Source organism: Monodelphis domestica, chromosome 5, assembly GCF_027887165.1.
Source record: "Monodelphis domestica isolate mMonDom1 chromosome 5, mMonDom1.pri, whole genome shotgun sequence".
NCBI classification, from domain to species: Eukaryota; Metazoa; Chordata; class Mammalia; order Didelphimorphia; family Didelphidae; genus Monodelphis; species Monodelphis domestica.
Genome location: NC_077231.1, coordinates 75526653 through 75549034, shown reverse-complemented (window position 1 = coordinate 75549034; position 22382 = coordinate 75526653). Strand labels below are relative to the sequence as shown.

The window sequence follows — 22382 nt, the reverse complement described above, 5'->3', positions numbered from 1 at the left end:
AATGCCTTATTTTGTGTGTGCATGTGAAGAAAGCAAGCCGTTTGGCTCAGCTATGTGTGTAGATAAATTCTAGAAAAGAATGATTTGCTTTTTACTTTTTATGTAGTAAGGAGGGATTAAAACAAATTACCTTCCATACTGTGTACATGACCCCCCAGCAGGCCGTGTATTGTAAATAAGTGTGAGTTCAGGGGGTCCCTTTTTATTTGAGAGATGTTGCTAAGGTGACATTAAGAGCTCAACAGCTTGGATGGGGATTACTGAGGTGTCAAGGATGATCCCTAGGTTGAGCCTGGGATTGGAGAACGGTGGGTCCCCTCAACAAGAATAGTTGGTTTGGAAATGGGGAGGTTTGGGGGAAAGATGGCTAGTTGCCCCTAAGGCCAGCCCTCTCTCTCCCCTGTGTCACCTAGCTGCCTCATTATGAGCTTGTGGAGGTACCAAAGACAGACTTTTCTTGATCTGCATTCATTGGAATTCTGTTCAGAGCTAGGATCATTATTTCTGTAGATAAATCTAGGATTAAAAAATGACTTCAATTTAGGTATAACTGGTACATCTATCAGTCTGTGAATGATCCACTTCAAGCGAATAGATATCCCTGTGTGCATCTACCAGATGTAGAGATATTTTAGAACAAAAGTAGACCATTTAAGCTATTTGAGGGCGAGGACTCCTGTTTTTGTCTTTGTTTCCCCAGCTTTTGTACAGTGCTTGGCACACTTTTTATCTTGCCTACATGATACACTATGAAATTAAATAACAAAGAGAGAATTAAATCCACTCTCTGACCTCAGAGTCCATCCAGTCCAATCTTGCTTTACTGACAGGGAAATGGAGACTCAGATCTTTGTCTGTGGTCATGTGTTGATAAGTGAGAGATAGGATTCAAACCTGGGCCCTCTGATTGCATTCCATTCCCTTCCCTTTTAAGACAGTAAGTGATGATTAATTGCTCCCTGGATGTGTCTAGAAGCTAAAATGTTGTGAGAATTTCTGAATGGAAGTCATAATTCCCCAAATTCTAGCATAACCATTAAAAAAATGTTAAAAGGAAACACTTCGTTTTGACACACCTCGTCCTGTGAATACTACAACCTTAACTGAAATTGCTATAGTTTTCACAATCCATGAAATAATTTACAACAGTGATTGGTGGATATGGGACATTAATGGGGCTTCTGTACCACCTGACTAGAGACTCTTGGAATATGCTATCAGGCAATACATTTTACATAGATGTAAAATATGTATCCATATGGGCACATATGGCATAAATGTGTGTATGTGCATGTGTAGATGTAGATGTATGGAGAGACAACATTGCACTTTAAAGTGAAGACTTGTGTGTGTGTGTGTGTGTGTGTGTGTGTGTGTGTGTGTGTGTATTCCATCACAAATTCTTTCCCTACTATTCAGGGATGAAGGCATTCATTCCAGAGAGGTTATAAGATTCTGAAGACCAGACTGAGTTACCTAAATCTACATTGACAGGCATTTTATTTACATTTTATATGCAATCCAGTTCTAAGCAGACTGTACCCAGACATGCAAAATTGGAGTGACTATCTGTTCATTTTTCATTGCTATGAAAATCATGAATACACAATTATTCACATCTCCCCCCCCCATGCCTTACATATTTACCCTTTTCCAATTTCATACAAGGCTTACTCTTCCTCCCCTTTTTAATTTTCTACCTGACAATTTGCCAACAACAGATTTTAAATGACTACCTTTTGTGTGTGTGTGTGTGTGTGTGTGTGTGTGAAGAAAGCAAACAGTTGGACTCAGCTATATATCCAGATAGATACTGGAAGAGATTGATTTGCTTTTTTACTTTTTTTTTTACTTTTTCTGTAGGTATGGAAGGAAAGGGGAAAAAATTATCCTCTCCAACCTCTGATGTACTAACCTAGAGTCGCTTGTTCTGGTCACAGTGGAATTGTGAGAGAGAAGGATAAATCTGCCCGTCTTCACTGCCTTTTGAAATTCCAGTTTCTAATCCAGCAGCTCACTTTACCAAAGTCCTTATTCTGAGCTGTTTGAGCACCATCTCTGGTGAAACAGCGTCCCTGCTTTTTATTTATAAAGTTGATTTTCTTAACTGGAAGTTTATTCTCCCATGGAATCCTGCATGTGTGGCAAGGAGTTTTTGAGGTGTTGGATATATACTTGGAGATCTTTTTAGAATCCCAGATTACAATGCTATCGTGCTATGAATTTGAAATTTAAAAGTTTTGAGAATTGCTTGCACATCCCCCCCCAAAAAAATTGGCTGTAGCTTGCCCCGAGTTTGGTTTATACAGTGCCCAGGAATTATCTTTTAGGATCCATCTTTATTTCCACTTTATCAAAGCATTTATCTAGCCCAATTCCTTTCATTTTATAGGTACTACATTGGTATATACGTAGTATATTGGCATATAGGTATATATAGGTAATATTGGGAAAGAAATTATGTTCTCAGCTGCAGAAATCACAATTATGAAATAACTGTCTTCTTGCCTCTTAAGAACAATAAGACTCTTTAATGTAAATATGATAAACACATGGATAGGGACACTGCTCAGCTCTAAGTTAGAAGGGACTTAAAGGTTCAGCTCCCTCATTTTACAGATGAGATACACTGAGGCCCAGGAAGATTGTGCCCTGCTCAAGGTCACACACAGAGAGTATCAAAGGTGGTATTTATACTCATCTTTTATCTGAAAAATCCTCAAAATAAGATACTGGGTGAACTAAAAGGAAAAGATAAATTGCAACTGGTTAACCATGTCATCTTATTCCTTTGTCCCAAGGAAATGCCCCATCCGAATACTTATTAGTTTATTCAAATCCTTTCCTAATAATAATGTTGTTGTAGAAATTTAATTTTTATGCTGTTATTACATAATTATCTGGCAATATAAAATGAATTTTGATAACATTCTCCTTTTCCATGTTTATTTAAAAGCCAGTTTGTTGGGGGGGGGGCGCGTTTCGTCAGCTCAGTCACATTTTTTTCTCTCCCTGGTTATGGTACGGTTTTTTTTGGGGGGGGGTTCCTTCGTTTAGTCTTTAAAAAATCAAATAATGTTTTGTTTTGCTGTGCTGCGCACCACCTAAGCTCAGGAAATAGAGACTGTATGTTATTTTTCCCCATCTGTTAAGAGTTCAATTTATGCTTCCTGGCTTCCTCCATCAGCCTGCTACACTAATCTCTACTCCCATCCCCACCCCCAGCCCGCCCCTTTATGGAGCTCAGGTTAACTCTCTTCTCGAAGGCCAAATAAATCCCTTTAAGCCATTTCCCTAGTTAGAAGAGAACAATATAGTCGTGTTGCTTTGTTGCTCTCAAGTTCTCCCAGGCAGTTTCAGGAACTGAATTAAGACGTCTATTCCTAAGACTTCCAAACGTTACTTCAGAACATTCAGGATTTTCCACCTCCCCGGTTTTTGTTTTGTTTTTTGTCCGCTTAGACCAGTAGAATGATCAGACACCATTTTAACCGTGGAAGGCAAAATTCGTCATTTCCTCTGCTTTCCCTACACAAATTGAGCTTATGTGCCTCCATCACGCGATTCCCTCATTCTCACCTTCTTGGAAGTTGTAGAAAATGCCTTTTCTAAAGGACTGATCCTTAATCTAGGAGGAGGAACGTTCTTTATTCAGCTATCGTCCATTTCTTCTTCTGATGTTCCAAGGTAGCACTCGGCAAACTTGCAATTTCAACTTAACACGCACTCACCCATAAGCACACACACGTACACACACACACACACACACACACAGATCCGGACTTTAGTCACAGTGGATCACAACGCGCTAGTACACACAAACGTATGCACGCAGAACCCTCCACACACACACTCCCATGCTCGCTTACATACACCCGGACTTTATTCACGGTGGATCACAGCGCGCTAGTACATACATACATACACACAAGCACGCACACATACGCATGCACGCACACACCCCTCCCGGGACTTTATTCACGGTAGGTCACAGAGCTCATACATACACACACACTCATACCCTCATGCACACTCACACAAACGCTGGGTAACAGTGCTAACCCCCCTCCCGCCCCCACCCTGCACACAGACACGCTCACACGCCCCCCCCCCGACTTTATTGATGGTGGGTCTCAACGCTACCCCTCCCCCCCATTTCTGGTCCCCGCGCTTTTGTCCACTGGGTAATCCTTCAGAAGGCAGAGGAGTCCTGGGCCGGAGCTTGGGCTCGGAGGAGCCGGGGCAGAGGACCGTGGTCAGCTCCGCAGCCCCAAACAGCTCGGCCCCCGTCCGAGCGCCCGAAGCATCCAAAGCTAGCAGGAGCAGGGGGAGGAGCCTGGGCGGGGGGAGGCGGAGCCTCAGCATACACACACAACACATACACACACACCCCCCTTCTTCCTTCTCCAGTGCCGCGGGCTCTCCAGCTCGCCACCAACTCTGGCTTTATTTGTTTACAAGCGGATGACGTCAGCTCCTCCTCCTCTTCCTCCCCCTCTCTTCCCCGCCTCTCGGCCCCGCCCCTTTCTCCCCTCCCTCTCCGAACCTGCTTTCGTCACAATGGTGCGATCGCTGGATTGGCGGGCGGCCCCCTCCCCTCCCGGCGACGCCACTTCCGTTCCGCGGCCCTATAAGAAGCGGCGCCCGGCGGTCGCCTCTCTTCGCCCGTCGGAGCTGGAAATGCAGGTGCTGGGATCGGCGGTCGCTGCGGAGCAGGAGGCGGAGGCGGCTGGGGAGGCTCGAGCGATGTGAACAGGCCTTCGCCGCTCTCCTCCTCCCTCCTCCTCTTCCTCCTCTCCCTCCTCTCCCGCCATCCCTTAAAAAAAAAATAACTTTTTTTTTTTTTTACAAAAAAAGAGGAAAAAAAAAAGTCGGCGCCCGGGCCGGGACCGCGGAGCCCCCCGCCCGCCGCCGCTCCCCCGCCTCGCCCCGGCGCTGGCTGGCCGGCCCCCGCCCGCCGCCCCCATGCATCCCTTCTACAGCCGGGCCGCCACCATGATCCGCGAGATCGCCGCCGCCGTGGCCTTCATCTCCAAGTTCCTCCGCACCAAGGGGCTCACGAGCGAGCGGCAGCTGCAGACCTTCAGCCAGAGCCTGCAGGAGCTGCTGGCAGGTGAGCGGCCGTTGGGGGCGGGGGGCGCGGGCGCCGTTGGGGACCCTCCCCCCCCGCAGACCGTTGGTAACGGAAATTGGGGGTGGGGGCCCGGGCAAGGAGCCTCATCCCGGGGACGAGAGGGGTCTGGGTCGAGGAGGACATCTCGAGAGAGCCTGCGGGACTTGGGACTTGAAGGGGACAGTCTGGGACAAAAGGGGTCTTTGGATGAGGAGGAGCCCTTTGGGACGGGGATATCCCGGGGACTTGAGGTCTTTGAGGAAGGGGACACTAGGACAAGAGGGGTCTTTGGGGAAGGGGGTCCCCACTGCTCTGAAGCCTTGGTGGGGAAAGGAAGTCTAGCTGCGTGCCTTGAGATCGTTCTTGCCCCTCCCCCATATCCTGACTGATAACGGTGGGTGCCTCCTAACTCAAGCCACCCAAGCGTCGACCCTATCTCCCCTGAAGTGCCCAGTATCTCCCTGCACCCCTCCTTCGTTAAAGCTGTGAATTTCTCCCAGTGTTATTCCTGTTGAATGAAAACGAAGGGAAGGCTGTAAAACTAATAATAAAGCATCATTCTGGGGAAAGGGAGCATCCTCCCCAGCACCACCCCTTTGTATGATTTGGGGGGACACAAAGGAGTCTCTTCTCTTTGGTTCTCAGTCACTTATTAACCTCACCACCAGCAGCGCCCGCTGTCCTTCCCTGGCTGGCTGCCTAACGGGGTTCCCTTTCCGGGGTGCTGCTTTGCTTCTAATGCACCTCTTAAGCCCTGGGCTTCCCTTTTATGTGGTTACTCAAGCCAGCCCTGATGTTAATGGAGGAATTGGGCTAATTGCTCTAATCCTGAGGCAGTTTGCTGGTGGTTTTTTTGCCTTCCTGTGTTCTGGGTTAATCCTGTAGTGTGCTGCTCCTTCAGAGCCATAAACCCTATTGTGTGTGTAATTCGGGGTGGGGTAGGGGAAGTAAGCCCAGCAGGGTGGGGTAGAAGGAAGTAAGGCCGCCTCTGGTTGGAGCCCCCTGGCTGGGCTGAGGCATTCGGCTTCGTGGTGCCCCTTCCCCTTCCCACAGGAACTTAATTGAAGTGGTCTTAAGCCTGGTAATTCTCAGTCTTCTTCTTTGCAGTGTCTCTCCTGCTGTAGGTACAGCCCTGGAGGAGTGAGCAGAAGAGGCAGGCCGGAGTGCCGAAGTAGCGATCCCTCCCGCGTTAATTATAACGGCTAAGCATTGTCTCTCTCTATTCTCGCTCTCTTTTCTAGAACATTACAAACATCACTGGTTCCCAGAAAAACCCTGCAAGGGATCAGGTTACCGTTGTATTCGCATCAACCATAAAATGGATCCTCTGATCGGACAGGCAGCCCAGCGGATCGGACTGAGCAGTCAGGAGCTGTTCCGGCTTCTTCCAAGTGAACTCACACTCTGGGTGGACCCTTATGAAGTGTCTTACCGCATTGGAGAGGATGGCTCGATCTGTGTGCTGTACGAAGCTTCGCCAGCAGGAGGTAGCACTCAGAATAGCAACAACGTGCAAATGGTAGACAGCAGAATCAGCTGTAAGGAGGAACTTCTCTTGGGCAGAACAAGCCCTTCCAAGAACTACAATATGATGACTGTATCAGGTTAAGATATAGTCTATGGATGGATCATCTTATAATGGATGGATAAATTTGATTTTTGCTTTGGGTGGGCTCCTCTTGGGGATGGATTATGGAATTTAAACCATGTCACAGCTGTGAAGATCTGGCACAAGATAGAGTGGTAAATTTTTTTAAGTGACAGTGCCATAGTTTGGACAGTACCTTTCAGTGATTTAATAGCCTGTGAGTCCAAGTCAATGATCACTTTCTTTGCTAGGGAGTGAGGTCCTAAGGTGGTTTTGGTTTCTCCCAGACATTTACTTAATTTCTACATCAGTCCCTTCAACCCAAATCTGTATTTATAAAGAATCTTTCTCTGCAGTAGATCTGGCAGAGTCAATTTGCACTATTACATTTATAAATTGTTCTAGTTAACCCTTTTGGCAGCTCAGTAGCAAAGCTGAATGTTTTAAACATGGTAGTACTGGAAATTGTATGACAGACTTTTACCTAGCACTTACTTCACAGTATGTATAAATGTACATAAGACAATAAACTAGAGGAAGCATGACCTGGGAAAATGGTCAGACCTTGTATTGTGTTTTTGGCCTTGGAAGTAGCAAGTGACCAGAATCTGCCATGGCAACAGGCTTTAAAAAGACCTTATAAAGACACTGTCTGAACTGTGGTGTTAGCACCAGCCAGCTCTCTGTACATTTGCTAGCTTGTAGTTTTCTAAGACTGAGTAAACTTCTTATTTTTAGAAAGTGGAGGTCTGGTTTGTAATTTTCCTTGTACTTAATTGGGTAAAAGTCTTTTCCACAAACCACCATCTATTTTGTGAACTTTGTTAGTCATCTTTTATTTGGTAAATTATGAACTGGTTGTAAATTTGTACAGTTCATGTATATTGATTGTGGCAAAGTTGTACAGATTTCTATATTTTGGATGAGAAATTTTTCTTCTCTCTATAATAAATTGTTTCCTATCTTGGCATTTTAATTAATCTCTTGTCATGATTATATAGGAACAGCTAAACTTTCTCACATTTATGTTAGACTATCCAAAGGATATGTGAATGTGGCACACAGGTCATGCTGGGAAACATGTGATAAAGACATGGATTGATGAAGAACCACTGAGGGTAGGAATATTTGGGAAGCCTAGGGAACACGGTGGTGTTACATGTGATATTAAACTCTTAAAAACCAGTCATAACATGGAAACTTAATTCAAGGGCTAGTAGTTCCACAAGATATGAGGATGAGGGAAAGAAGTAACTGCTACCAAAGATGGCTCATAATAAACCCAGAGGATTAAATTTCAATGCTTTCCTGTCGAAGTGAAGACAGAACTGTAAAATGTCCATTCTGGCCCACCTTTGAAAAGCTCACAGTTTTGTCCCTGACGGATTGCCCTTCTCAATTAGAAAATCCTGGGACAAGTGTCCCATAGTCTTAAAGAGCAGACTAATCACTCTCCAGAAAGATTGTTTGCTTTTTACTTCATCAGCTTCAAGACATTTTTTTAAAAAAACACACTTTAACTGGAATTCAACAAAAGGTATGTTTCTAAATTTTTTATTTCTCCCCAAATGAAATAATGTCTACATAATTGATGGCTCCATTTTCAGACTTTTTATTTCAGATCATTTACTATGGACTTTGTCCATTGAGACTGCAGAAGGGTGGAGTTTGTTCCACTAACCCACATAATAAAAGCTCTTGGTAATTCTATGATTTCAGTAGAACAAAAGCACTTCTTAAGTGGAAAAGGACTGATAAGTTTCACAGTAAAATGCCTGATAAATCTGATCATTATATTCTTACCTATTTTTAACAAGTCCAATCAGAATGAACACATTTTAACTGCTGCTGAGTGACTTTACAGTTTTATTTACTTAAAAGTAAGTCACAAATTGGAAGCATTGCTGCTACACATTCAGACATGGAAGATGGTGCTCTAATGCATTATGTAGTTTCATATCATAAACAAGGTTATTTGGAAATCAAAAGATCCTCTGTTGTTAATCCAAGAAAGGCCCAGATCTTCTGGCTTTAGTTGGAATTGCTTTAAGCTCCACAAATGGGAGTTTTAGTGTGCCTTTGGTAAACTTTGGACTTCTAATCAATAGAGTGCATTTCAATTATCAGTTCATTCTCCCACCAGCTGCTTTCTTCGAACATAGGCTGTACAAGGTGAAGTTTGATTTAAACCTCCATGGTTTTTATTCAACTACTAACCATGTTAACCTTGCTGCCTGTGGATGTGTTCATTGAATTAATCCTTTAAAGCTAGCTAACTAGCATTAAGTTTAGATGAGAGAGGAAGACCCAACTGATGGGAAATTCCCTCCAAACTTAAAATTCTGAGCCCAATTTTTCAGTGGTATAGTTGTTTACATGTATATTAATCCAGAACAAAGTTTTAAAATTTCAAGTATTTCCTCTTGATTGGGTATCATTTAAAGATCCAAACAAGTCTTTCATCATCTAAAATTTATCAGCACTTAATCACCCTTTTTTTTTTTTTAGAATTCACTACATAAGCACAGCCAGAATAGTTGAAATTACTTGGAAGAGCTTCAACCCCTAGATTATTGAATGGCCTGTAGCTCTTTGCAGTGATGGCTGTCCATTCCTCAAACAACAGGCAAGCATATAGATGTTAGATTGGTACCTATTGTCGACCACATCTTACTCCTTTGTGGCAACTGTTATTCCAGAACGATTGATGGAACATTTGAGTGTTGTGTGCAGATGTGCTGGGATTATAGAGCACTTGTTAACATTAAGGACCAAACTATAGTAAAGCTTAAAAGCACCTAAAGCTTAACATGAGATTGATAACTTGGTTTACTAATGTTTTCATCTATAATGTATCAGTTGGAAGCAGTTTGATTGTTATTGGCACAGATTTTCCCAGGAGTGTTTTTCTCCCCAACCAATCTATGCATATGTTAGCTGCTGATAAAAAGAAATGTCCTCTGCCTCCAAAGGCTAATGGAGGCCTTTATTTTTCTTATATGGAACCAGAGCAGGGCATAGAGAGTAAGTTGAAGAAAATACAAATCTTGGGGCATATTCATAAATCACTAAGTTTTTCTCCCAACTTTGTTGTATTTACAAGAAAAAACAATTTCCTGTGACTTGAAACTAGTACTAGACTGGACAGAACACATAAATATGCATTCTATTGAGTTGTGTAAATAGTTTTTTCAAATTTTACAATCTTGAAATTGTAAGTAACTAGATTGTGAGTGGGGTGTGACTGCTTCAGTGGATGATCATACTAGACATTCACAATTCAGTGGATATTTTTCATGATGTCTTGAAGGGGGTCATTTTCCATTTTTAATTTGAAGTTTTGATTTGAAGTAGTATTAAGGTTCCTTTTTAATGTAAAAACAAATGTTTCTAGGGTTCTCATTTACAGGGATATTCACAGGTGCCCCTACCTTTTGATAGTCTCCCCACTGGTAGGGATAGAATGTAGCCAACAGAAATGATAGCACCACTGAAGTGGACTCATTTCTCCCTCCCAGCCACCCCTGGGAAGAACCTTCTCGTCCAGAGGGACAGTGATGGCAGGCTGGATCTCCAGCCTTGGACAAAGCACCCTCTTTTGTGTCAGAGAAGAGGGCAGGCAGATTTCACAGAGCTCCTAAAGTCACTAGGCTGCCCTAACCCCAGGCCCTCCAGATCCTGGGTTTAAAAGCAAAGGGGGGACCTACCAGAGATGAGGAAATAACCCAAGGGCACTTAGTAGTGGTAGCAGCAAAAAGTGTTAAAATGACACTAATTTGGTAGCTTTCAGGTACCAAATTTTTGGCTTCTAAGAAGTAGTCTTAGTACATATTTTATTAATGGAACTGATTTCATTTTCTTTAATATCCATTATTTTGACAATATATTTTATTGTGAGTGGGGGTTTTGGCTGCTTTCTTAAAACTCAGTGGGATAAAGAGTTACATAATATGGGAACAGAAAGGGCATTCCTAAGCATTTTCTAAGCAATATTCTCCCACCTCGGCTATTTTGGAGTTTAATACTCCAAAAAGGACTCGCTTTAATGCCCCAATAATTGTGGGCTTTTTGTGAAATCCCATGATTATATTTGGGAGATAGTTGGAGCTTTTAAGTAAGCAAAGCTTCCGTTTTCCTGGGCACAAAAGGATGCTCAGAGCCAAAAGCTGCCAAGAGAGGGATTGGAGACTGAGGTAGAAATAGAAAGGCAAAGAATAGGGGAAGATGTCACCAGGAGGAGAAATAAGATAGGGCTGAGGCTTTTCAAGTGACATGGAGGATGCAGGAGGAGGGTTGGTCAGAGTAGACCAAGAAGAGACAGGTTGAAAATAGCGAAATGGGCTTCTGCCAACAAAAATGCCTTGACAAAAAGTTTGGAAACAGCTCATAGGAGGGAGCCTTTTCTTTATTCACAAATCTGGGGCAAAACCTGTGCTGGATTTGATTCCCTTTTATCCCCCCCCCCCCCCCAAGTGATTCTGTTGGGCAGGTTTATAATTCCTAAATTGGTCTGGGACACAGGGTCAGAAGCCCTGGGTGCAAAATAAAGATGTTAAAAGGGAAGAGATGTGGAATGTAGTAAACAGCGCTTCCTGGTTATAAACTTAATTGACAAACTCACACCTTGGAGCTGTAAAGTCCATTTGGTCCTTCGAATTTTGAGTAGTGGTGTAGAAAGAAGCATCATTGCCCAACATCACCGTAGGGACCACTATTCAGATGGAAAAACCCAAGCTCTGTGCCTGGGCCAGTCCAAACCTAGCCTTGGAGTGGACTGGCTGAGCAAATGGAGGGCCCTTCAAGGAATACCGAGATTGCCACCAATTGTCTGATACCTGTGAGAGGTCTTATATTTCTGATTGTTTTTTCAAAGCACAACAATATGCAGGCATGGGGGGGGGGGGGCATATGTATATGTGCTTAATATTCATAAAAACATGGAAGCATTGATCATTTTGAGCAGCAGCTCGGAAATTGCCCCACAGGTTGTAATTCTAGTATTTTTCCATGGCGTTTCCTCCTTCCGGGGTGTGTTAGAAACTAGAAGCTATTGAAAAATCCAAATTGATTTCTTATGACTGATCTCAGCCCATCCGCTTGCAGATGAGACCTTCCTAGAATTAAAAAAAAAAATCTAATCTTGATGGCTCAGCCAGGCAATGACTCTAGGACCCTGGCCCTTTCTAGATCTTCTTGGCTAGGTCTTCTGACCAGATGAGAGCTTGGAAAAGACTTAAGTTAATTCCTAAGGGCATTACAAGGAATGGCTTCTGTTACCTTTGGCCATCTCCATTTAATGTTATCTACTCATGGAATTTAGATTCCTTTTTGTGATATCCACCTATGCATTTACTTGGGTTTGGTTAAGACTACATAAATAAAGAGGCCACATAGGAGGAAGTGCATTCCAATAGAATCCTAGCTATAAAGGAGCCTCCAAGGCTCTACAAAGGAAGAAATGTAAGACCCAGAGAGTGACTTATCCAGGCACAAAAGAGCAGTGTCAGCATTTGAACCCAGGTCTTTGGACTCCAGATCTAGCAGTCTTTCCAACCAGTGTGCCTACCTGCCTCCAAATTTCAGAGGTCCTTCCCTTGGTATTTTCCATTTGATGCTCTTAGACATTACACTTTTGTAAATGGTTTATGAGTCAGCATCTGCACAGTTCAATCTGAAGGTTTTAGTGATGGATTATGGTTTAACCAGAAGGTTTCCCCTCCATGCTTTGTTTTTACTTTTAACTGTAAAGTCCCCAGGAGAAGGGGGGGACTCAGTGTAATAAATCAAGGTCAGGTGTATGCAGCCCTTCTGTTTGGAAGCCTCAGGACATTTCAGCCAAGCTAGGCCCCTGGTTCTCTCATCTAGAACCGGAAGTTGCCATTAGACTGCCCAATCCCCAAAGCTGGGTGGCCCTCTTTGCTTCCCCCTCTGCCAGAGGCCAATAGAAGCTGCAGTAATGAGGAGAGCCAGTACTGGGCTCCAATTGCAGGCCTCTTTCCACCATGTCATGCCCATATATAGCACAATTGTTTGGGACTGAACTACTTTTTTAAATTAAAAATTAAAGTGAATTAAAATTAATTATGATATAGAATATAGAACAATATATTATAATTGTGCATTCATTTATATATACGTAATATAAAAATTCGGTCTTGGAATCAATGTTATGGATTGGTTCGTAGGCAGAAGAACAGCAAGGGCTAGGCAATGGGAATTTTAAGTGACTTGCCCAAGATCACACAGCTAGACAGTGTCTAAGGCTACATTTGAACCCTGGACCTCCTGTGTCTCTGAACTATTGGATGGAGAGCCAGGCCTAGTGACAAATCCGGCCTCAAACACTTCCCAGCTGGGCAAGTCACTTGACCCCCATTGCCTAGCCCTTACTGCTCTTCTGTCTTAGAACCAATACGCAGTATTGATTCCAAGATGGAAGGTCAGGGTTTAAATAAAAAATAAACTATTTTCTAAAAAAAAAAAAAGAAAGAAAGAAAACAGATCTACTCTTTACAAGTTTAGTGAGTAATTCTATCTGTGGCTGTGGCTCTCCATTATTCAAACAATTTAGTAAATAAAAAACAACCCTTTACAAAATCCCCAGAGGGGGCCCTGCGTAGGAACTCTGCCCACCATTTGGTGAGCCTGACAGCACCTTTCTCTGTGGAAATGAATATCGAGACACTATGTTTGAAATGTGCTTAAGTGTAAGATTGTATGCAAGGAGGGGCATGGCTAGTAACTAGAGGGCAGAGCTGGATTCGAGTCCAGTTTAAACATAGACACTGCCGATGGGGCATGGACGAGTCCCCTCTAGGCACCCGTGCCAACCTTGCCTTTACCTGAGAGCTCCCAGTCAGTCATCAGATCCGCAGCTTCCAAGGGAATAAAAAGGTGTCGGGGAGCATCTATCTAGAGATGGGGTTGCTGGGATTCAGATCTGCTTTTTCCTGACCTGTTAGGCTCTGAGCTGACTTTTGTCCTTCCTAGAGAGATGCCGCTGCTTTCAGAGCCTTCCTCCCAGGGAGGAACAAAACGAGGGGGATGCCATCCAAGCAGAGTCGGCGATGCACTCTCAGCTTTTGTGCCAGCATGAACCAGGGTCCCCTCGCTCCCATCCGGCTCCTGTTGGGTGGCTGGAGTTTTCAGGGCATCATAACCCTGAAGGGCTTTTTCCCTCCAGGATAGCAGAACTTAGTTGTTGCTTCCACCATCTCTAAATCTGGAGTGATCTTCGCTCCTTTTCTTTGTGGCCAAGAAAGCTCTTTCCTTTCCCTGTACATTATCAGCCTGACTTGAGTTTCATCTTGTGACGCAACCTGATGCAACATTTACTTGCATCAGTAATACAATGAAACCTGGGTTTTCCCTCCTCATAAGTGAGTCAGTGACCGTGTTTTGTTCTCCCCAGTTTTGACTCAGATCCTTTAAAAAAAAAAATCTGAAGATATTCTCAAATCGCTCCCATTTAGCTGTATAGCATTACTGCATACTTCAGTGAAGTAGGTTTTCTTCTGGCCTCCCTCGTGCTAATTTATTTTACAGGAGTCTAGAAAACAAAGAGCCTATTTTAAATGCTCTTAAGAGGACTTGAGGGAGGCACACATTTTCTTCTGACCCTCTCAGAGATCTTCAATGGAAATCTCACTTGTTTTTGTGAATCGTGGTCCTTCAACCTGTGTGGCTGGGTCTCTGATTGTGTCGTTGGATACAGCCCCATAAATTAATCAGTCAGTGTGCCACCAGGAGGATTGATTCAGTAATCTAAGAATAAGAGCTTGGCAGATCAATTAAGATAGGTTTTAGATAACAGGAGCTGTGGCTGGACTTCCACTATCCCTTAGGGTGACCCTTGAAGCAATAACACTCCCAGCATCACCCATGGGGTTCCAGAAGACTGACTTTTACAGTGCTCTAGCTTGGGGATTTGGGTTTCCTCTTTCCTTCAAGTTTCCTTTATTTCTCTGAAGGCTTATTCAATAATGGTTAGACAGAGAGCTGGCCTGAGAATCAGCAAGTCCAGCTTCTGACACTTGTGTGCCTGGCTGAGTGACCTTTTTATTCTTAGATGAGCTCTGTGGCTGATCGCAGAGTCTTTCACCAAAGGGGTCCTGTCCTAAGGAAGCCTCCGTGTTGGATCTCCCTTCCCCTAAAAAGTAGATTTGGCCCTTTTGTTTGGCTTAAAATGCAGAGCACTCAAAAGACCGAATCCTTTTCTGGAAAACAAAAATAGCTTGGTGAGGACCTCTGGGGATGCCTCCTCATGACGGAAGTTAAAACTATTTTCATAATACTTAATTTTAATTTCTGAATCAGCACACATACCTATCACATAAATAAGGCTTTTTTTTTTTTTGAGAGGGTATTCCATAACTATTCAGAGTACCAAAGAGTTCCTGAGAACCCTGCTGACTTGGAGTGTCCTGGGTTTAAATCCTGTGTGTGACTGGGCCAAATGGGTCATTTATCCCCCCAACTTTAAATTTTCTTAACTGTAAATGTCCTTATCAATTTCCCCTGCTGGTTATTAATGAGACTCAAATGGGATCATGTATGTAAAAGGCTTTGCAGACTTTACCATGCTCTGGAAATATCCATTACTGTTATTTGAAGGTAATGTGTCCATAGAAAAAGCATTTGCTTTAAAAAAAAAAAAGTCTCCTAGATTGAACACTAATTATTCAAATCCAACTGAAAGCTACCTAGCACCTTAGAACCACTTTTTGTTGTTGCTCTTAAGACATTTGAGTTAGTTGATAAGCTGTAATGTAACCATTGATGACCCATATGGTTGATTAAAAAGTTCCTTAATTGGGAAAATTTCCAAAAAGAATTAAGCTTAACTTTGTTAACTCTCAAGGTTAGAAGAGATTCTTTCATGGCTAGTTAGGAACATGTAAACTTGTATACACATCCATAGATTTATGTGAATTATACCTAACCAGGATGTGTATGCGTTATTGTGTGTATACAGTTTTATTATATATTATGCAATCATTTTATATTATATATAGTAATTTATTATGTAATTGATTAAGAAGTAATTTAATAAGTGCTTAATATATAATCAATAATTATATTTGCATTGCATATTTTGTAATATATCATAATTATTATTTGTTTGTTATATATTTACATTATATAGTTATACATTTATTATAACCCCATATATACATACATAAACACATACATATACCATGTTTATGTTCATTACGTCTAACCTGTGTGTGTGTGTGTATTGTATATACTGCTTTTCTTTATCTTCTGTTTCCTCTTTGCATGGCTAAAAGCTTGAATAGGTTTTATTCTAGTTTCACAATTATTTTTATGTATATATCATTCTTTAGGTCCTGAAAAGAATTTGGGTTCTTACAAATTGACTGTTCAGTCTCCATTGAGAGGCCAGGTCCTAGATTAAAATAAAGTTGTCCCTTTCAATCTACCCTCCTACTCTACCCCACTCATTACACTGTTTTATCACCTATTTTTGCCTTCAAAACCATGTGGCAATAGTTAATTTTAACAAGAAAAAAAATTATTACAAGATGAAACTGTTATTTTTTAAATCATAATGATTTTGTAGTTACTAATGTACATCCCTGCCCAGTTTTCTCTGATTTTTATCCAAAAATGAATACTAAAGGCTGAGTCATATCCCAAATCCCTCCATCATCAAATCACTGGCTTCCTGAAGAACTGCCAGGTGTCTATTTCCTAGGCTTAAAATTTGGAGTTTCATTGAATGAGAAAGAGGGGGAGGATAATAGCATATCAACTTGTTATCTAATCCCATTCATTCCCCCTCAAAGCCCCTCCACACACTTTTCACCTGATCAATTTCCCTATTAAATGGAGGAAGGAGGAGGAGTGGGGAAATGGGAAGGAGACTTTCATTTGTCTTTTGAGATTCTCACTTCCTTTATTAAACCATAATGTGACTCACCCGGATTTATTCCACAATTTGTAGCCAAACTGCTTAAAATCCGAACCTGACATTTCTCCTATTCTCAACCAATTCCCTCATGCTAAAAGGGAGAAACTATCCTTAAAGTATGTGACATACTAGAGAAAAGGGAATGATTTGCAAGTGATGAAGAAAGGTAGATTTCCTTTCCTTTCAAGGTTCTGTTTTTAATCAAATTTCTTCTTTCCCCAGCCCAGGGTTAATGCTTTCCTTGCTAGCATTTGTGATTGTGAAAAGTATAACCAGAATAATTGTTTGACTACCTATGATTTCTTCAACTCCAATCTTCTTTCTACACATGCATTTTATTCCAAACTTACATTGTCTTTCAGAGGTTTTTTGGTTGGAAAATCAATTACCATGTACCCAATTTTCTGACTTTTTGTTGTAGTTTATAGTTCAGAAGTTATTCGGTTGTGTCTGACTCTGTGACCCTATTTGGGGTTTTCTTGGCAAAGATAATTGAAAAGATTGCTATTTGCTTCTTCTTATTTTATAGATGAGGAAATTGAGGAAAACAGAGTCAAATGATTTGCTCAGGGTCACAGAGCCAGTAAGGGTTGAAGGCTAGATTTGGACTCAGGTCCAGTGCTCTATCAACTATACTACCTAACTGCCCTTAGACTACCTTAAACCATTTCTTAGACCACAGATAGAGAATGAGACAGATTCCTTCTTGGCTGGACAGGACCTGTCAGAGCTGTCTCTCTTCTCTTATAACCTTCAATAAACCAAGGATCCCAAAGGCTGAATGAGGCATTGGAGGAGGATTTGAAGTGAACAGAAATGAGAAATAACCATAAGGAAAACTTTTTAATTTATGAGAGACATTAAGTGGATGGAGGAGATTTGTAAGTATCAAAAAGTTGAAACCTAGTCTTTATTTTTAAGAGTAAATCTTAATTTGTGAATTATCTAAAAATCTTTCATGAATATGTTAACCATTTTGAGTTCAACTAATAGGACTAGAAGTAGTTTAAGATTGGTTTTCAGTTTTATTAAATTCTTGAAAGGAAAGGAGGAAGGAAAGGGAGGAAAGAAAAGAGAGAGAAAAAAATGCTAGCATGATACTACCCTAAGTGCTGAGGATACAATTAAAAGAAAACAGTTCTTGGCCTCAAGGAGCTTAAATTCTAATGGAGGGGTGTGGGTATTATTTTGAGATCTTAAAGTCTGAGAGAAAAAAAAAAAACCAGGAAAGGTATACTGGATTTGGAGTCAAAGGACCCCGGATTAAATAATCCCCTGTTTCACTGATTACTTAGCTGCCTTGAGCCCACCTCTCTGGACCTCAGTAAAGTAAATGATATTGGACTAGATGATCATTAAAATCTTCACGTTCCAAATCTGATGTTATCATATATATATTTTATAACTTGAAGTCTTAAAATAATACATCAGAATTGGAAGGAGTCTCAGTTTACCTTATGTATATAAAGAAAATGGATTCACCAGTAGTAAAACCAATTTCTACCTCACCTCTTATTTTCCAGTGGAACTTTTTTTGTTTACTAAAAGGATTAATTTTTATTTTGAACTTAGAAGTCAACAAACACAAACATTTCAATATACAATGAACAAAAATGAAGATTGTATATAAAACTGTAAATAAACATGTTCTATGTAATTTTTAAAAAATTATTAAATTTCATATTGTAATAACAAAATTTTACCCTATTTGTGTGTTCTTCAGAATCCTTTTTCCTGTGTATTTTTTGCATTCCTATCACCTCCCACTAAATTCCCCTTTCCTACCCTTTTCCCCACAGAAGCTCTCTAGTACTCCTTTGTTTTCTATACTATTGCAAAATAAATTAGCATAAGGGAGGCCAGATGAATGCCTACTTCATGAAGTATAGTTGATCCTTAGTATTCAGAATTCTGTATTTGAGAATTCACCTAATCCCTAAAATTTATTTGTAACCTCAAAATCAGTCCTGGAGGTCATTCTGAGACATGCTCAACATGGCAAAAAATGCCACATTCTCAGCTGAGATGCCTCCTTGTCTCAGCTCTCATTCTTGTAAACAAACATCCTTGTCTCAATATTTAGCACCACTTTTGTTTTTCTCATTTTTCTACTTTTTGGTGGTGATTTTGCTGCTTAATTAAAACTACTTTCAAAGGTAGTGCTGAAGTTTGTCTGGTCTTCCTAAGCACAGGAAAGCTCTACTGTGCCTTGTGGAGAAAATAAGTGTTTTAGATAAGCTTTGTTCATCCATGAGTTAAAGTGTTGTTGGCTGCAATTGAGTGTGGATGGATCAAAAATAGGGAACATCCAGAAAAAGGAAGAAGAATTTACTGATCTCTATGTGAGGCCTCTCAGGAAAGTGCTAAATTTAGTAAATGTATTATTTATATCCCTGTATTTACCTTACGAGCAATACAGTTCAGCATTTGCTAATTTAGTGTTCACAAGATAACTTTATTGAATATAACTACCGCAAATGACGAGAATCAACATTATGAGGCACTGCTAAATTAGGAGCTATTTTACTGGCCAAAAAAAAAAAAAACAACCCCAAAATCATCCCACTGGCCATGTCTGAAAAATCTGTGGCTCCTGCTGTACCTCTAGTCCACCACTTCTGCCCAGAGGCAAGAGCAATGTTTCATCATTTGTCTTCTGAAATCTTGATTGTTTACTATATTGATCAGTTCTGAAGTCTGTTTCAAAGTTGTGAGATTACACATTGTTCTCTTCTGGATTTATGCTTTTCACATTCATACAAATCTTCCAAGTTTCTCTGGAAACTTTTCTTCATACTTGCAATTATTTACTTTTTAGTATTCCATGACATTCATGGACCACAACTTGTTCAGCTATTCTCCAACTGATTCATTCGTTTTATTTTTAGTTCTTGGTTGCAACCGAAACTGCTATTTTATAAGCATACCAGGATCTTTCCCCTCTATCTTTGACCTCTTTGGAGCATGAGCATGGTGTTGGAATCAATCAGAAGTATATACAGCTTAGTCACTTTGGTATAATTTCAACCTGCTTTCCAGAATGGTGGTAGCAATTCACTGTTCATAAATAGTGCCTTATTTAGTATGCCAGTCCTCCCACAACTGCTTCCATATTTGTCATTTTTGTCTGTTGAAGGTTTCACTTCATATTCATGAGATTTGATAAAAGAACAACAAAAGGTCAAGAATCTCCAGGGTAATAATGAAAAAATGGAGAAGAAATGAGTCAATCAAAATGATCTCAAAGTGTACTTAGAAGACAATAGTATATGTAAACCATTAAAATGATTTTGTACTGGATAAACAAAATAGAAATCCGTGGAAGAGATTAGACGTCTAACATACAGAAGCAAACACAATAACAGTATCCAATGAACTCAAAGACACCAATTACTGGAGGAAGAATTCACTCTTTTATAAAAACTGCAATCTGGCAGAAATCAGATTCAGGCCAACAGTTTACACCATACACCAAGAAAAACTCAAAATGGACACAAAACTTAGAAGTAAAAACTCACACCAGAAATAAATTAGTATAACAGGGAAGAACTATTTTTTGAATCTGGATAGGAGAAAAGGTCACAACTCAAGGACCATGGGCAAATTTGACCCAATACAATTACTTGTATAAACAAATGGAGTAAAAATGAGGAGACAGTGAAGTGGGGGAAAAAATCTTTGCATCAGTTTCATTTTCAAGATGTATAAAGAAATTGTTTAAATTTGTAAGAATAAAAACCATTTTTTAATGGATAAATGATCAAGGGCTATGAAAAGGCATTTTTCAAGGGAATACATTTAAGCTAGCAATATTTAATAGCAAATTATATTATTATTTGATATTCATGAGTAGATGAACATAAAAAGTGAACATAAAAGGTTCCATTTTATATATATGTGTAAATATATATATATATATATATATATACATATATCTTTCAAATTGGTAAAGATAACAAAAACAGGAAATAAATGTCAGAGGGATTATGGAAAAATAGACATTTACTGCACTGTTGGTGGAACCATGAAATGACCTAGAAATTCTGAAAAGTAATTTGGAACTATGCTCAAAGAGTCATCTAACTACATTTCCTTTGACACAGCTTTACCACTCCTAGGCCTATACTTCAACAAAACCAAAGAAAAAGAATGATCCACATGTACAAAAACATTTATAGCCATGCTTTGGGGTTGTAGCCCCAAATTAGAAAATATTGTGATATTGCCCCCTGTGAAATGATGAAATGGATCATTTCAATTGAAACTGGACTTGGTAAAGCCATTATAGATATAAATGAGCAAAGCTAGGAGAATAATTTATACAGTGATTATATGATTAAAGGGGAAATAACTTTAAGGGATTTTAGAATTTCAATGAAACAATAATAAACCAGGAGTTCAAAAGAATGAATAGAAAACACACTACTCACTTCCTAGAAGCGATAGGTGATAAACCTAAAATGGTGGAAATGACATTTCTGGACATTTGGGAATTTTTTTTCTGGATAATGTTGATGAATGTTAGGGATTTGTTTTGTTTAATTTGTCCAATGGAGTGGGATCATAGAAAAGATAGTTTAATTAAAAAAAAAAAGAAAAAACTTGTTCTTGATTTTTAAAAAAGGCAAAAAACAAAACCAACTAGAAGTAAAAGAAAGAAAGAAAGGAGGAAGAGTGGAAGGAAAGTCCCCTTCCTTTCATACTCTGGTTATTCAAGGGTTCGATATATAAAAATTTGTCTTTTTTATGGGGATCACATCTCCAAGTTTGTTTCAGGCGTTTCTTTGGCTGACTATTAAATGATTGACTAGCTATTTAAGCCTACCCTTCAAAACTAATAAATACATATTTGATTTAAAATTAAATATTAATACTTGACTCATGAATCCTTTGGTAGAGTAGCCTTTATGAAGGCAGGGACAGCTTTTCATTTTGTCTTTGTATCCCTTAAACGTAATGCAATGTTCACCATATACTTGCTTAATAAATGCAAATGGAAGTTAATTTTTGGAATACAAACAACCAAACTTTTTCTTGATGACTATTTTCACTTAAATTAATTTAAAAACAAAATGTTCCTACTTTCATTTAACAAGTTTCATCAATCCCTCTGTCTCCATTGGGTTCTTTGTCTATTCACTTACTTTTTTTACCCAATAGCCATTCTTTTGGTTTGGTTTTTATTGTTTTGCATTTCATGAAAAGATGTTCCAGGCTTTTTTGTATTCTTCATACTTGTTCATCTCAATGCTATGAAATAATCTGTTCTATTAACGTACCTCATTTTATTTAACCCCTTTCTCTTATGGTTGGGCATTTATGTCACTTTCCAGTTGTTTTGAGATTATTTTTTCTTCTTTCAAATTACATAGAATGATGTTGCTATGCACATCTTTGTAATAAAAAAAGCTATTTATTGATCAATAACTAAAAATAAGAATGATTCACAACAATTCTCTGAACGAGTTAGTGATGCTAATGCTTTCCCTCTGTACCTTTTTTGTACATAGTTTGACTGTGAGCTCCTGGAGGGCAGGGGCTGTACAGCTCTTGCCTTTTATGTTTGTTCCAACACTTAGCTAGCCATATCTGATATACTGTAAGAGCTTAATAAATGCTTGTAGGCGTAATCTGAGGAAACAATTTTGGAGAGCAGAAGTGATTTTTTCCCATGGCCTCACATCTAGCTTATGATAGAAAAGAGGCTTTTCTGATAACAGGAGATTTCACTCTGTAGCAGATTTCTA

At 40.2% G+C, this 22382-nt stretch overlaps 1 protein-coding gene and 1 long non-coding RNA gene across 3 annotated transcripts in view; one reads left to right on the top strand and one right to left on the bottom strand.

Moving 5' to 3' along the window:
- The window catches only part of LOC103093964 (uncharacterized), a 37731-nt gene extending 33684 nt beyond the window's left edge, over positions 1–4047 (bottom strand). Inside the window, exon 1 of one of the 2 annotated variants that reach the window (XR_472470.3) lies at positions 3580–4047. This is a non-coding gene — a long non-coding RNA (uncharacterized LOC103093964). The remainder of the gene's footprint in view (positions 1–3579) is intronic. The other variant, XR_001624735.2, reaches the window with a different exon arrangement.
- A 916-nt stretch (positions 4048–4963) lies between these two features.
- BTG1 (BTG anti-proliferation factor 1) lies at positions 4964–7677 on the top strand. Its single transcript, XM_003341964.4, has 2 exons — positions 4964–5113; positions 6355–7677. The coding sequence occupies exons 1-2, from the start codon at positions 4966–4968 to the stop codon at positions 6720–6722; spliced, it is 516 nt and encodes a 171-aa protein (XP_003342012.2). The 5' UTR covers positions 4964–4965; the 3' UTR covers positions 6723–7677.
- Positions 7678–22382: the final 14705 nt, after the last annotated feature.